At 42.6% G+C, this 17,271-nt stretch overlaps 2 protein-coding genes across 3 annotated transcripts in view; both read left to right on the top strand.

Annotated features, from left to right (window-relative positions):
* LOC124001779 (lateral signaling target protein 2 homolog) overlaps positions 1 to 9,652 on the top strand; it is a 74,862-nt gene extending 65,210 nt beyond the window's left edge. For both annotated transcript variants that reach the window (XM_046308833.1, XM_046308834.1), the window contains 4 exons: positions 6,816 to 6,926; positions 7,081 to 7,185; positions 7,296 to 7,399; positions 7,502 to 9,652. In XM_046308833.1, coding sequence (XP_046164789.1) covers positions 6,816 to 6,926; positions 7,081 to 7,185; positions 7,296 to 7,399; positions 7,502 to 7,633 — 452 coding nt within the window. In that variant the 3' untranslated portion in view covers positions 7,634 to 9,652. The remainder of the gene's footprint in view (positions 1 to 6,815; positions 6,927 to 7,080; positions 7,186 to 7,295; positions 7,400 to 7,501) is intronic.
* Positions 9,653 to 10,629: 977 nt separating this feature from the next.
* The window catches only part of LOC124001163 (fibroblast growth factor receptor-like 1), a 65,092-nt gene continuing 58,450 nt past the window's right edge, over positions 10,630 to 17,271 (top strand). Inside the window, exons 1-2 of the mRNA XM_046307763.1 lie at positions 10,630 to 11,008; positions 11,742 to 11,838. Of these exons, the coding sequence (XP_046163719.1) occupies positions 11,775 to 11,838 (64 nt within the window). The 5' untranslated portion in view covers positions 10,630 to 11,008; positions 11,742 to 11,774. The remainder of the gene's footprint in view (positions 11,009 to 11,741; positions 11,839 to 17,271) is intronic.

The following is a 17,271-nucleotide window of genomic DNA, read 5'->3' on the forward strand; positions in this document are numbered from 1 at the left end:
ATCAGAAAGCTTATTCATCACAAAACCATTTGATGTTGCCAAAAAAAATTTTTATTATTACTTTTTTGGCAAAGTGGGCAAACTTAAGCAGGATATGCCAACAATGAACAGTGTGGCATCCTATTCATGTATAATAAAAATAATAATAATAATAATAATAATGGAAGAAATAAAGCGTAGGTTTGAATTTTGTAAAGTTAGTGTGGGAGAGGTGGAAAAAGTATAGGTTAATAATGACAAACCTCCTGACATTGACAACTTCGATGGAGCTACTGAGGATGGTAGCTGACTCTATAGCCACTCCTACAGTATATTATGTCATAACTTTGATCTGAGCCTAGAGGAAAGTGTTTGTTTGTCCTCAGGCCTGGAGGGAAGCAAAAGTAATTTCGCTACCCAAGAATGGGTCGTGGCCTTAACTGGTTCTAACAGCCAACCTTGCTGGCGGCTCTTAGCAAACTGTTGTTAAAAAAAAAAAATGTTTGACCGAAAAACAGACTTTCAGCATGCTTATAGAGAAAAGGGCACTCAACATGTAGTGCACTGACACAAATGACAAATGTATAATAAGAAGATTGTGGGTGCTTTACTAGTAGATATCAGTGCAGGATTTGTTATTGACCATAACCTGTTGAAAAAACGTGTTATGGCTTTTTAACCCTTGCCATATTGTGGATTCAGAGCTATCTATCTAACAGAAGAGGGTTTTCTTTAATGGAAGCTTCTCTAATGTTACAATTTGATCTGATTTTTGAGTTCACATGTTTATTTGTCACATGTGCTGAATACAACAGACCTTACAGTGAAATGCTTACTTGCAAGCCCTTAACTAACAATGCCGTTTTAAGAAGAATAAGTGTTAAAGTACATTACATTACATTACATTTAAGTCATTTAGCAGACGCTCTTATCCAGAGCGACTTACAAATTGGTGCATTCACCTTATGACATCCAGTGGGACAGTCACTTAACAATAGTGCATCTAAAACTTAGGGGGGGGGGGGGGGGTGAGAGGGATTACTTATCCTATCCTAGGTATTCCTTAAAGAGGTGGGGTTTCAGGTGTCTCCGGAAGGTGGTGATTGACTCCGCTGTCCTGGCGTCGTGAGGGAGTTTGTTCCACCATTGGGGGGCCAGGGCAGCGAACAGTTTTGACTGGGCTGAGCGGGAGCTGTACTTCCTCAGTGGTAGGGAGGCGAGCAGGCCAGAGGTGGATGAACGCAGTGCCCTTGTTTGGGTGTAGGGCCTGATCAGAGCCTGGAGGTACTGAGGTGCCGTTCCCCTCACAGCTCCGTAGGCAAGCACCATGGTCTTGTAGCGGATGCGAGCTTCAACTGGAAGCCAGTGGAGAGAACGGAGGAGCGGGGTGACGTGAGAGAACTTGGGAAGGTTGAACACCAGACGGGCTGCGGCGTTCTGGATGAGTTGAAGGGGTTTAATGGCACAGGCAGGGAGCCCAGCCAACAGCGAGTTGCAGTAATCCAGACGGGAGATGACAAGTGCCTGGATTAGGACCTGCGCCGCTTCCTGTGTGAGGCAGGGTCGTACTCTGCGGATGTTGTAGAGCATGAACCTACAGGAACTGGCCACCGCCTTGATGTTGGTTGAGAACGACAGGGTGTTGTCCAGGATCACGCCAAGGTTCTTGGCGCTCTGGGAGGAGGACACAATGGAGTTGTAAAACTGAAAAAAAGAAAATTGAACAACAAATAATAAAGAGCAACAATAAAATAAGAGTAATGAGGCTATATACAGGGGTTACCAGTACAGAGTTAATGTGCGGGGGGTACAGGTTAGAGGTAATTAAGGTAATATGTACATGTAGGTAAAGTGACAATGCATAGATAATAAACCGAGTGGCAGCAGTGTAAAAATTGGGGTGGGGGGGGGGGGGGTCTCAATGCAAATAGTCCAGGTAGCCATTTTATTGGCTGTTCAGGAGTCGTATGGCTTGGGGGTAGAAGCTGTTAAGAAGCCTTTTGGACCTAGACTTGGCGCTCCGGTACCGCTTACTGTGCTGTAGCAGAGAGAACAGTCTATGTATAGGGTGACTGGAGTCATTTGGATTTTTTAGGGCCTTCCTCTGACATCGCCTGGTATCGAGGTCCTGGATCAGTCAGGACCAATCAGGATGCTCTCGATAGTGCAGTGTAGTCTCCTGAGGGCGAATAGGTTTTGTCGTGCCCTCTTCACGACTGTCTTGGTGTGTTTTTGAACCATGATAGTTCGTTGGTGGTGGACACAAAGGAACCTACTCTCAACCTGCTCCACTGCAGCCCCGTCAATGAGAATGGGGACGTGCTCTGTCCTCCTTTTCCTGTAGTCCACAGTCATCTCCTTTGTCTTGATCACGTTGAGGGAGAGGTTGTTCTCCTGGCACCACACTGCCAGTTCTCTGATCTCCCTATAGGCTGTCTCATCGTTGTCGGTGATCAGGCCTACCACTATTTTTGTCATCGGCAGAATGAATGATGGTGTTGGAGTCGTGCTTGGCCATGCAGTCATGGGTGAACAGGGAGTACAGGAGAGGACTGAGCACACACCCCTGAGGGGCCCCATGTTGAGGATCAGCATAGCAGATGTGTTGTTACCTACCCTTACCGCCTCGGGGGGGCCTGTCAGGAAGTCCAGGATCCAGTTGCAGAGGGAGGTGTTTAGTCCCAGGGTCCTTAGCTTAGTGATGAGCTTTAACCTCTTCAGTTGACCCTCTACTTTTTCGAACATTCTGTTAAAAATCGCGCAACATTTCAGCGCCCTGCTACTCAGGCCAGGAATATAGTATGTGCATATGATTAGTATGTGTGGATAGAAAACACTCAGACGTTTATAAAACTGGTTAAATCACGGCTGTGACTATAACGGAACGTGCGTTTCATCGAAAAGTGCAAGAAAATCTGATCACTGAAAATGGAAATAAATATCCATGCGCCACTTCCAGGAATTGTTCAAAGTGAACCGAATTACATGAGACCGAGGTTTCAGTGCCTACAGCTTCCACACAATGTCTAGAGTCTTGTCATTTGATTCAGCTTTGATTCTTGGTCAAACTGAATCAAGGGAACCGATTCCCTCCGGTCTCCGACCGGATGTTTTGATCGAGCTCTCTTCAGACATCTTTTCGAGACGGACAGCTATAGAATTTACATCGCCTCCTGATGAATTTTATCGCTTATAACGTGTACTAATACCTAAAGTTGCATTACAAAAGTATTTCGAAGTGTTTTGTGAAAGTTTATCGTCGACTTTTTGAATTGTAAAAAATGACGTTACGTTATGAAACGCTATTTTTTTCCGTTTATCACACAGTCTTCATAGATCGATATCTAGGCTATATATGGACCGATTTAATCGGGAAAAAAGACCCGATAGTGATTATGGGACATTTAGGAGTGCCAACAAAGAAGATGGTCAAAGGTAATGAATGTTTTATATTTTATTTGTGCGGTTTGTGTAGCGACGACTATGCTAATTATTTTGTTTACGTCCCCTGCGGGTCTTTTGGGGTGTTACATGCTATCAGATAATAGCTTCTCATGCTTTCACCGAAAAGCATTTTAAAAATCTGACTTGTTGCCTGGATTCACAACGAGTGTAGCTTTAATTCAATACCCTGCATGTGTATTTTAATGAACGTTTGAGTTTTAACTAATACTATTAGCATTTAGCGTAGCGCATTTGCATTTCCAGAACTCTAGATGGGACGCCTGCGTGCAAGAGGTTAAGCAAGAGGTTAAGGGCACTATGGTATTGAACACTGAGCTGTAGTCAATGAATAGCTTTCTCACGTAGGTGTTCCTTTTGTTCAGGTGGGAAAGGGCAGTGTGGAGTGCAATAGAGATTGCGTAATTGTGGATCTGTTGGGGCGGTATGCAAATTGTAGTTGGTCTAGGTTTTCTGAGATAATGGTGTTGTGAGCCATGACCAGCCTTTCAAAGTGCTTCATGGCTACAGACGTGAGTGCTATGGGTCAGGAGTCATTTAGGCAGGTTTAGTTTGACAAGGAACTATGGCGGTCTGCTTGAAACATGTTGGTATTACAGAATCGGTCAGGGACAGGTTGAAAATGTCAGTGAAGACACTTGCCAGTTGGTCAACGCATGCTCAGAGACATGTCCTGGTAATCCGCCTGGCCCTGTGGCCTTGTGAATGTTGACCTGTTTAAAGGTCTTACTCAAATCGGCTAAGGAGAGTGTTATCACACTATCATCCAGAACAGCTGGTGCTCTCCTGCATTCAGTGTTGCTTGCCTCGACGCGAGCATATAAGTAATTTGACTCGTCTGTTAGGCTCGTGTCACTGGGGACCTCGCGGCTGTTCTTCCCTTTGTAGTCCATAATAGTTTGCAAGCCCTGCCACATCCAACAAGTGTTGGAGCCGGTGTAGTAGGATTCAAAGTTAGTCCTGTATTGACACTTTGCCTGTTTGATGGTTCGTTGGGGGGCATAGCGGGATTTCTTATAAGCTTCCGGGTTAGAGTCCCGCTCCTTGAAAGCAGCAGCTCTACCCTTTAGCTCAGTGCGGATGTTGCCTTTAATCTATGGCTTCTGGTTGGGGTATGTACATACAGTCACTGTGGGGATCATCAATGCACTTATTAATGAACCCAGTGACTGATGTGGTATACTCCTCAATGCCATCGGAAGAATCCCAGAACATATTCCAGTCTGTGCTAGCAAAACAGTCCTGTAGTTTAGCATCTGCGTCATCTGACCACTTCCGTATTGATTGAGTCACTGGTACTTCCTGCTATAGTTTTTACTTGTAAGCAGGAATTAGGAGGATTGAGTTATGGACAGATTTGCCAAAATGGAGGGTGAGGGAGAGCTTGATACGTGTCTCTGAGTGTGGAGTAATGGTGGTCTAGAGTTGTTGTTTTTTTCTTCTTCTTTTTGTTGCACATGTAACATGCTGGTAGAAATTGGGTCAAACGGATTTAAGTTTCCTTTCATTAAAGTCCCCGGCCACTTGGCTCCCCGGTTTTCTTGTTTGCTTATGGCCTCAAACAGCTTGGTGAGTGCGGTCTTAGTGCCAGCATCAGTTTGTGGTGGTAAATGGACAACTACGAAAAATATAGATAACTCTCGTGATAAATAGTGCGGTCTACAGCTTATCATGAGATTCTCTACTTCAGGCAAGCAAATCCTTGAGCATTCCTTAATATTAGGATTTTGTGCACCAGCTGTTATTGACAATTAGACACAGAACGCCACCCCTTGTACTTACCGGAGGCAGCTATTCTATCTTGCCGATGAACGGAAAACCCAGCCAACTGTTATCCATGTCGTCGTTCAGCCACGACTCGGTGAAACATGAGATATTGCAGTTCTTAATGTCCCTTTGATAGGATGGTGTTGATCGAAGCTCATCCAGTTTGCTATCCAATGATTGCACGTGGGCTAATAGGACTGATGGTAGAGTTGGATTACCCACTCGCTGTTGGATCCTTTCAAGACACCCCAACCTATGTCCCGATATCTCCTTCTCATGCGAATCAGAGATTTGGGCCTTGTTGGGTGTCTGAAGTAAATCCTTTTGCGTCTGACTCGTTAAAGAAAAGATCTTTGTCCAGTAGGAGGTGAGTAACCGCTGTGCTGATATCCAGAAGGTATTTTCGGTCATAAGAGACGGTGGCAGAAACATTATGTACAAAATAAGATACAAATAACGCAAAACAACCTGCACACAATAGCACAATTGGTTAGGAGCCCGTAAAACGGCAGCCATCTCCAACACCGTTGTTCATTGTGTGGTGTATCGCCAGGGCAGCTCCCTTCGACTCTTTTCTATTTTTACCAATGACCTACCACTGGCATTTAACAAAGCTTATATGTCCATGATGATGGTTCAACCCAATACAAATCAGCAACCACAGCTTGTGAAATCACTGCAAGCCTAAACAGAGTTGCAATCAGTTAGAGTGGGTGGCCAGTAATAAACTGGTCCTGGACATCTCTAAAATTAAGATTATTGTATATGGTACAAATCATTCCTTAAATTCTAGACTACAGCTGAATCTGGTAATGAATGGTGTGACCGTTGCGCAAGTTGAGGAGAGTAAATTACTTGGCGTTACCTTCGATTGTAAACTTATGTTCAAAACATATTGATTCAGTGGTTGTAAAGATGGGGAGAGGTCTGTCCGTAATAAAGAGATGCTATGCTATTTGACGCCACACTCCACAAAGCAAGTCCTGCAGGCTCTAGTTTTATCCTGTCTTGATTATTGTCCAGTTATACTAGAAGGACCTAGTTATGCTGCAGCTGGCCTAGAACAGAGTGGCACGTTTTGCTCTTCATTGTAATCAGAGAGCTAATATCCAGTTTATCTTGGCTAAGAGTTGAGAAACGATTGACTGCATCATTTCTTGTTTTTATAAGAAACAATGTGTTGGAAATTCCAAACAGTTTGTATAGTAACTTACACACAGCACTGATGCACACACCAGACATGCCACCACGGGTCTTTTCACAGTCCCCAGGTCAAATTCAAGGAAACGTACAATATTATACAGAGCCATGATTTCATCTCATACAGTGCAAGTGAACAGCAAACCTGGTTTAAAAAAACATATAAAGCAACGCCTCTCCCCCATGTGACGTATTTGTAACTGATAGATACACACACACACACACACACACACTACATGTTAATGTTTTTAAATATATGTGAAATGTTAAGTATTTTGTCATGAATGTATTTTTCTTTGTGTTGCACCCTAGTAAGACTAGATTTCGCCATTGGCGTCGGTTAATGGTGATCCTAATAAAAAAACATGAATAATGTCATTGGTTCCTCTTGACCCCTTGACCTCCAGGTGTTGCTGACCAGCTGCAGACAAACTATGCCGCCGACCTTCGAAGCATTCTGAAGACACTGTTTGAAGTCATGGCTACCTCTGAGCAGGGGGACAATGACAAGGAGAAGGGTGAGGAACAGATGCTTCGGTTTACGTTGTTTATCTTTACATCAGGGTTAACTTGCAGTAATGTCAGGTGTCTTAGTGTAGTTCTTCCAGTGTGTTTGTCTGTGATGGTAATGTTAATTGTAATGACACGGCTGTGCTCTGTGTGGTGGTGCAGCATGTCCAAGGCTTCGCAGTGCTGTGCTGGAGGACTGTTCTCTCTGTCAGGAGACCATCTCCTCCTCGGAGCTGGCAGCCAAGGCCCTGGAGGGACAGTTTGAAGGTCAGCACCTCTATTTTCTCCTTAAAACACATACACACATGACGTGCACACAGTGTGACATTCATATAAACAAGCATCACTATTAATGTGCCCCTGCTTTTCCCCTGTAGACCCCCCAGACTGGGTTCCTGATGAGGAATGTGACTCCTGCATCACCTGTAAGGCCCCCTTCACCGTCATTCGCAGAAAGCACCACTGTAGGAGCTGTGGCAAGGTAACACAAAACACCTAAACAGATCTCCTTTAGAATTGTCTATACTAGATCAAATAAATGAAGAACAATCAAATGTACCTTGTTTGTTCTGTGTCATTTTAGATTTTCTGCTCTCGCTGCTCCTCCCACTCAGCCCCGTTACCGCGGTACGGCCAGGTGAAGGCCGTCAGGGTGTGTACGCACTGCTACATGTTCCACGTCACACCGTTCTACAGTGACAAGACTGGCATCTGACCCCTGCTGTATCAACCGATTTCCCCCCCCCAGAGCAACCTTATCGATCATCTTCATCACACTGCACAGCAAGGCAAGGCTTTGGAATAAAGAGGACATGGATGAGAGGGCAGAGGTGGAACGAGGTCGGATGTGGAGGCGCATAAACCACGATTAGACCCTTTCTGTTGTTTTTGAGATGCTGCTGCTGCCTGAAAGGGAGCCAAAGGGCCTAATGCTATGCTGTCCTCCTCCTGACTCGCTGATGCCTGCCTGCCTGCCTGCTTGCCTGCCTGCTTGCCTGCCTGCCTATAGAGGCAGATGAAAAAAAAACTGGAAGTAGGGTTTTGAACAGGCTACTCTGGACCGGTCCAGTGCTTTAGGAACAGCTTCTGGGAATATTTGCAGCTGAAGAGGGAGAGAAGAGAGCCTTTTCTGTTTTATTGCTTGTGTATAACAAAGGCCTTCTGACATCATGTCCTCTGCTTTAGCGGGCTTCCCACACTTGTGCCAGAGCTCTGACAGGGCAATAAACATGTAAATAAGGATAATTATGTTGATAGTGATGATGATCTCCGCACAACTGATCTCGCTTGTTTGGCCGCAATGGCCCTAGAAGTTTTAATTTTAGTTTGTCGTGTAATTCCTGATGCTGTGAGGATGAGGAGGGGAAAGCAATCCTCATCAGGCTACCTAAATAGCGAAGCAACACATTTTTTTTATTTTTATGTATTGATTCCTACCACGGAAATTTGCCAATGTTTTTAACGGCAATTTAATTTGATTTAATTTCATATGGGATTTGTATTTTATCAACTGTGTGTCAAAGGACACAAAGATTAGCTGGCCTTTAATGACAATGAGGGCTGTGCCCATTGCTTTTACAGTCACAACATACAATGTTTATTTAAAAAAAAGCTTTTTCTCATCCCATCTTTAACATGCTACTCTTGAGATTTGACATGGTCACATCAGTCACTCTCAGGCATTTAATGCCCTCTGGTGGAGAGAGACTTTAACCTCCTACCACACATCAGTATCTATATTAATTGATTGTTAGAATCATGGAGTGCATATCACCACTATTTAGAGGTTTATGATACCTGTCTCCCATCAGTTGGTCAAGGCAGCTTTGTTTCCTTCTGATTGTGCAATATAGTTTTTCCCTCTGTGTATGTTGTTGCCAAACACATTTATCTTAAGTATATTTCAACTCTCCCAGGGGTCACACTGATAGCAAACTTTTCTAGACAGGATTCACCAAAACCCGAGACGAACCTACATCTAAGCATTGATGTCCATTTTCATTATCTAAATTACATGCCAGCTGCTGCTGCTGTTGCAGAAACATGTGATCTGTAGGGAGATCAGTTAGAATATGTTACAGATAGTAAGTTAAATTGAAACTAGACTGTTTTGTTCATCCTTACCTGGTTATACATTATCCCCATACCTCTCTGCACAAAGTATTACTATTCCCAGTAGATAACCACTTCCTCTACTCTTACATCATGATTTCTGCCTGCTACCTCGAGTCATTGCTGATGTGGAGGGAAAGCTTCACCATCTAGGTTACAATGGAGAATGTGTTTGAGTTTATGTGGATAGAGGACTGGTCAATCTGACATAACTGACTCAAACAACCATGGCCTTCTACGCTTCAAGGCTGCACCAGTTATATCAAATCTGCCCTGATTTATAAACTAATTCTCAGGCTTTTTCTTGTCTAGATCGCTTTATACTTCTACACGGTTTATTTGTATTGCGGAAAATTTAAAGACCTTAAAATTACGTAATTGTTTTATAAACCAAATGAAATTGTAAATCTATAAATCTATTACTACTTTTTCAGTATGGTGCGGTATTTCAAGGACTGTGTATCCTATTACTTCAGAGCTTGTTATTTTGTAAAGGCTAGCATATTTCAGTAATAAGAGCCATGTGAAACATTTGGGAAAACTGAAAGAATGTTATTCATTTTAAATGCCATGTAAATTCAAATTAAATGACTTTTTCCTTTGAATAAAGTGTGTATCCTAATTTCTGTGTTACTACTATCCATTCATGTTCGTCTTATTTTCTCAGGCAGTTGTGACATTTATGTCAACTCGTCATTGATATGGTCTTGACTCTTGTGTGCACAGCATCAATCACACACAACTTGATCCAAAGGGATTTCATGTCATTGGAGCACGCTTCCCTTGCCTGAAGACCCTGGATGTATCTCAGCTGCTCTATCGATCACGACCGCCTCAGTCATAAACTCCGCCTATTTCTAACCATTTCTATTCTTAAACCTAATCTCACATTTAACCTTAACCACACTGCCAACCGTATGCCTAATATTAAACTAAAACCAAAAAAGTTAATTTTGTTTCACGAATTTCTGTGATATATGGCTGTGGAAACTAGTGCACACCCTATAAACGCCATTTAGCCAGAGCGATGTGGCTGGGTAGCCAGACCAACGTTCTCTGCCTCTTGGCCTCTTGTCACGTTCTCAGGTGAGATTACATCCCAGTCCCACTGGGTGGCAGCACCTATTCATTTCATGCAGCATTGCCTGCTGTCTGACTGATAAATGTAGCTCTGTTATCCATAGTTCATTAGTGTAACACCCCTAACAATGGAATGTTTCCAATTATTCTTCAGGTGATGTGATAAGCATTGTTGAAAACATATGTGGATCTTGTTAGACTCACTATGACTGGTATGGTGGGTCTCCTGTCTGTTTGTTCTTCTGGGGGTAGGATTACATTTGCCTTTTAAATAAGCGATCTAAGATCGGTATTGTTTTCTCGTGATGGTCAAGGTCAGGATTTGGGTATGAAGCTTATCCTAGATCTGTTACAGGGGTGACCATCGGCAATTTAAATTGAGGCATATACCATTTTTATACATTTCTCGTGTGTTCTAAGCGATTGGATTATGATAGTGTTCATTTTAGAGTTAATTTTGATAGATTTATCCAGCCTTGTATGTGATTGGTCAAAAGTTGAACTGGGATGGCAACTATCTCTGCCCTCCGTAATTATTGTGGGATGTGAAGTCCACTGTAAACACCAGTTGGACACAGACTTTAAAATCACCAGTTGGAAACAGACTTTAAAAACGACCTATTTTTTTTTAATTTGTCGAAGTTAAATGCAACATTTAAATGGATACCTATCTGTGATTAATGGACGCATTTGATTGTATGCCTCGACTGATTTCAGCTTTTCCATTCCATAGACCGATCTACAGGCAGTCCGCGATCATTATAGTTGTGTTCAAGAGCGGTCGGTGAAATCGGCCACTAATAAATAATGGAGACCGCGCAGACTTCTATGAGAATGGGTTGCCCGTTTTTAATGAAGAGGCTGATACGAGGTTAACTTAATTTACTGTAAACGTCAGGTATGTAATTCAGAGTCAACATTGTTGTGCATAATATGTACTACATATGACCTTGTTCATACGATTATATTGTTCGCAATAGTTCATAGAAATATATATTTCAATTGAAGACATGAATGGCTACGTATTATTAACAACTGATTGCTTACAGTTATATGAATAATTACTATTTAATTTGACATAATGTGGAATTTTTAGATAGGCTATGTATGGACTATGGTAACATGTTATACGGTATTTCATGAATGCAAATGGTGACAATTATACAATATAATACAGCTGTGTTTCAGATAATAAATATACATTTTACTTGTATATTAATTTATCAGAGGGGGCAATCTGTGAGAGCAGCACTACTTAAATGAGTTTGCACCATATTGACCACAGATATTTATTGAAAATAATAGATACATATACTAACACAGGCTAGATATGTTATTTTATCCATCAATCCTATGATTTTTTAAATTAATTTTTTTAGAAATGTGTGTATCTCCTCTATGCATTTTCGTGTATAAGAGAAATCCCCATGCATTTCAGTTCCACTATGGCCTTGTAGTCTGACTTGAAGGACATATGGAAATTCAAAGCAGAGCATTTACTGTAGATTTTCCATATCATCTAATGAGGCAAACTGCTTTTCCCTGGGGGTGGATGTGAGTTCTGCAGTGTGCAGTTACAGAATCTGGAAGGCCTGAGTTTTTTTTGTTTTTTTTTACCATATGTCTTTTAGAGTTGGGGGAACATTAAGTTGTCTTCACTCAGGATGGGAGTCCTCAAGATCATGCTGCTCATCTTTGAGTCTGTTCTGTTGTCTGACTGTGCACGGGGTGAGTAATGCATCTCTAGGATATTTTTCTCCTTAACGTAACTTAACTTCACACTGGGCACACACTGGTTAAATCAACATTGTTTCCACATTTCAATGAAATTCCGGTGAACCAACGTGGAATAGATGTTGAATTGACGCTGCTGCCCAGTGGGTTTCATTCTTGCTTTCTTGCCTACACAGTAGTGTCCAATCGTTTTAGTGAAATATTAGCAGATAAATCGGTTCGTCTAAGTTAGGTTGACCACTGTTGCTTTTTGTTTACATGAAGAAAATCTCAGTTGGCTCTAACTTCTTCACACTGAGAAGTAAGGGGGAAAAGTAGAAAAAACTCTAAACAGAACCCAAAATCAACAGTGGTGAAATAGAGAGAAAGCCAACCCTTACCCCCCTCCCCGTGTGTGATCTTTTCAGTCATGGCCATGTGTGTGTGACTGTGTGTACATTCGCCACAGCTAAGCCAAACAAACACATCCATCAGCTTCGCAGGGTGAAAGAACACAAGTCGGTGTAAGAGTCCAGCCCTCCCGGGGTTGGTCCAGGGACCGTACTTTCTCAGCATCACGTCTCTATGTGTGTGCGTGTGTGTACGACCATGACCAGTGTAGTGTGTTATTGCTTTGATTCAGGGTCAGAAAACTGCCTGCATTGGTTGAGGATGTTAGACAAATGCAGAACGCATAGTATAATTATGCGTATGGTTTCCACAATATCACCTGTCATCAACGGCTGAAAATGTCCAGAACAGCTCAGTAGAGCTTGAAAGTCACCTTTTCAATTTAACAGCTTTGAAACTTTCACACAAACTTTTAGTGTATTCTACAGCCTCTCGCAGTGGGAAGCCAGACATCCTATTCTATGCCTCTCTCCTCATTGCTAAACACAGAAGGGCAGCAAATGGAAGTGGCTTCTCAAAAGTACTACATGCATGTGGCATAACAGGGCATTGCAATACGGGGCAGGTAGGGGCCGGTGAGGGCCGCTAGGTGGTTTGGATGTGGGCAGATTACATCTGTGGGCCTGTAGACAATGCCTTATTCACAGCAGGACAGACAAGCCTTCACGACACGGCTAAAGCAAAAGTAAACAAGACAGCCAAGGCTGAATAGGATTAGACAGGCAATTATATCTGTTTACGGATGTCAAAGGAAGGACAAAACCAACAGGGGAAATAGACTGCAGAGAGAAAAACGAGACATCCTAATCTGTATGCACAGTGGCCTACACTGATTTTATCACAGAAAAAAATAGGCATATGTAGTCTGTTTTTCATACTTTCTTTCTGAAAGTGATTTTAGATGGGTCCAGAACAGATACAAATATTTACTGTTGGCGAACAGTCCCCCCAAAAATATTTAGTAATGCTCCTCTCTGACATCACATGCTCAGTTTTATGTGGCAACGTTTTAATATGTAATTTAGTTAAGTTAAGTCATTTATTTGGCTTTTATAGGATGGTTTTAATTGTCAGGTATACAGGACTGCAGGGTGAAATGAAGTCTCCAGAAGTTGATAGAAAAGAGCCCATAGTCTACTGTATAATCCCTTCGAGGGAATGATGTGGCAGCAAGCTCCCAGGTATAACACAATGTGATCCCAGAGTAACAACTTCACCGTTTTATATCCTGTAAAATAAAGGTTTTGATTACAGACACGTGGTTTTGTAGAGGAGTAGGGACTGTCGTGGCTGTAAAACTGTGCCCTGTAAAAGCTAACAGGCAATGATAACATGATTGACAAATGCAAATGAAATTATGCAGGAGATAATCCTTTGAGTTACGTGTGAATTGAAAATAACATATTGGAAGTGTTTAGTGGTTTTCATCTGGTCGTTATATAATCACCTTCTCTACTTTTACATTTTAAACTCGGGTTTAAGTCCAACTTAAAGAACTCGAGTGATAATGAGCCTGCTGCCGTCAGTCTGATCATTTATCTCACTACGAAAGCCAGGACCAGTCCTCCCTTGTGCTCGGATTCATGAAACCTTCTCAGGACTGATTCCTTGAACCCCATTGGACAACCCCCCCCCCTCCCTCGTATTCCCCCCAGCAGCTGTACGAGGTGCTCCGTGATGTGTCCCGGCAGAGCTTCTAATGTGGTGACAGGACTGGGGACCACTGTGGTATAGTAACTGTGGAATGCAGCAGCCGGGACATATGGACCTGCTGTGTGTTCTGTATCCTTGGTGAGAATGAGAGGATACAAGGTGTCCCTAGTACTTACCAACACACACACACACACACACACACACACACACACACACACACACACACACACACACACACACACACACACACACACACACACACACACACACACACACACACACTCTGAAATGATTACCAGTCTCTTTTGGAAACAGAATTGCAGTGACATCCACACAAACGGTGTACTTTGTTTGTAGGAGAGGCCTGTGATTTTTGAGGCAGTATACTGTATCGACAGCAGCATATTAGCTTGACATGAACGTTTTTAACTTCAGACAAATGTTTACTCATCTACACCTCCTGAGCCATCTGGATAAATTGAGAGCATACAAACTGCTCTGCAACTGTTTTGGAAAATATACATTTTATAGGCGAGTTACATCATGGTTTTATAACAAGAAGGTACTATGAGATAAATTGTATGCCATGGGCCTTTAAAATCACAAGGGCATTTGGCTCCCAGACAGATTTCCGTAATGAGGCTAGTTTCCCAGTAAACAAATACTCCAAAGTCCTCTTATTTTTTAAATATGGCCAAAATAGTCAGAAGATGATGACACTCTGGTGTTTTGGCACATGAGCCCAGCTGGAGAAACAGGGGGAGAGTGGACAGAGGTGAGAGAATGAAAGAGAGAGAGGGAGAGGTCTAGGCAATACTGTAAAATCTTTGCCATGTGTTTGAGTAGTCCCCTCTGAAAACACTTGATTTAGAAATGACAACAAAATCAGTGTTATCATACTATCAGTTTCGCCAATGAAGTACCAGCACTGAAAAAGAGTGGATTCATCATAAACCCACCACGACCCACAGACACACACAACTCAGTGCAGTCCGACCGATTGACATGCCACCTCTGAACTCTACGGGCTGCTACGATTCCCCAAGCCAATTTATGACCAAACAACAACCACTGCTCTCTGGCCATCCCCCTTACATATGTCTCCCTCCTCTCTTTCCCAGTCCTACTCTCTGCATTTCCTCCAGTTTATTACCAGTGTAAAGCCAGAGGAAGTGAATTAAGTTAATGTGCTGTCGTTAAAACAAGGCATGGAGCTGACCTTTACTCCCACCCACCCTCTCTCAGCTCACCAATAGCCCCTATTTACTGAGCCTGGGTCCATTTGCAGAGAACAATGGGCGGATTATTATATGCACTAGTCCCCCCGGTTGGACATGGCAGCAGTAATTAATTTTAAACACTTTACATCCCTGTAGACTGTGGTGATTTGCCATCTATTAGTGTGTACGTATACTGCAAACCAGGGATTTGTTTTACTGAGGGGCTGCGATTTAGAGGTGCGTGAGGAAGAGTTATGAGAGGGAGCTACATTCAGGGTTTTGTATAGAAGTGTGTGTGTGTTTTATTAAGCATGGGGCAATTGCTCTGTGAGAAGTCATGATAATGAGATACCCAAGGAGCAGAAGCCAATTTAGAAACCCTAGAAGTATGAGTTACCAGATACAGCAACACTTATTCCCTCTCCAAAAGTTCCACCACTAGTAGGTACTACTACATCATACCACTGCTACTACTGTGTCTACGTTTACTATGATAACAAATACAGCTGCATCTATCATTACTACCGTCACACACTGCAGCTCCTGGCAAATCTATTGAAGGGAGAGGAAGTCTAGGAAGGGACCTGGAAGAGGAAGGTGTTAGACTTCACCCCAAAGAGAGGAGAGGGCTGTACATGGTGATGGGGGAAGCTGTGATAAGTAGCCATAATGGAGGTCAATTGTTGTTTATTTTAGTGGGCCATAATCTGTGTGAGCAACACTGCCAGCTTTGACTGAGCCTAATGGGCACTCTAATTAGCATTCTGATGGAATCTCAACTATTTACACATTGTCTGCTCCCATTCACTGTTGTCATGCTCAGTTGTATGGAAAGGGGGAGAATGAAGTGTGAATAGGATTGTTTATAATCTGCCAGTCATGAGGATTTGTCTATGTAGGCGATCATGAGTTTGTTTGGCCACTTGGCTCCGGGTGGCAGTGTCTTTAAGCCACACACTTTGTCCCCTCTGAGTAAATGGGGTGATAGACAGACACATGGATTCATGGTGCCCTACTTAACCCACAAGGATCTCATAGAATCCTTTACAATGGGCCCGAGAGCTGGTCTGATTGACGTGTCATCATTCAAATGGTAATCACCTGCATGTGTTTTTGATTTGATTGTTTGAGATGAACAATAAATATTCAAACTATTGAGGGATATATCTTAAAGCTGCAGTATGTAACTTTTTGGGCAACCTGACCAAATTCACATAGATCTGTCATTCTCATTGAAGTCTATGAAGTGGTAGACTTGTTCTATGTGCATTATTTCTATGCCTCCCGTTTTAAAGTTTTGGTTTTTGGTATTGGAAAATATATTTATTTTTTTGTTAAATAAACTGAAATTAGACAAACTATTAGAATTTTATCATCCAAGAAATGTCAGAGCGATTTCTGCATATTTCACCTTTAAATCCTGCACCCACCTGTCTCCAAGCTGTTATGTAATGTCATAGTGTCACAATAACAAACAATAAGAGGTCCAAGTTCCAGCTGCATATTTCCCTGTAACTCTGGAGCGCAGGGCTGCTGTGTTACACTCTTGGACAGAGAGATTTTAAATGTTTAATTTTTTATTTCACCTTTATTTAACCTTTATTTAAGATGGGGCGTAGTCGTTGGGACAGAGCACGGAGGTGGGGGTTAGGGGCCGCCCTGTTGGACCCTTACAAGTGACCTTACAATAACATTTCAGCTACGCAGTGGGAAGTTTTTATCTTGCGCAACCTCTTCTTTTTCAGCCTCTCTGGCCCCCTACCCTCCTCCTCCACAGCTCTCTCCTCTCCCTTATATTTTCTATTTTCTTTCGAGCAGCGGAGATCAGCCGAGAGTCCCCACTCCCCTCCGTGTTTCACAGCTGTTCTCTCAGTCATTTAACAAACGAAACGTTGAGAATCTGAAGCCCACTCCTCTCACCCCTCAACAGGAGACTGTCAGTCTTGTTTTCCTGTAGATGTTAGCGTGTAGATTTATGATGAGGCCTTGTGTCTCCCTCCCTCTCTTTCCCCATTTCCATGCCCATTTCCTTTCTCCCTTTCTTTAGACAAGTAAAGTACACAATGCACTCTATGATATAATAAGGGAATGTTTTAAACAGTATCTTGCTTATCTTATACTCTTGTATGTTGAACTTGCCACAATCGTCTTTAGTTGATGTTTT

Source organism: Oncorhynchus gorbuscha, linkage group LG17, assembly GCF_021184085.1.
Source record: "Oncorhynchus gorbuscha isolate QuinsamMale2020 ecotype Even-year linkage group LG17, OgorEven_v1.0, whole genome shotgun sequence".
Taxonomy (NCBI): domain Eukaryota; kingdom Metazoa; phylum Chordata; class Actinopteri; order Salmoniformes; family Salmonidae; genus Oncorhynchus; species Oncorhynchus gorbuscha.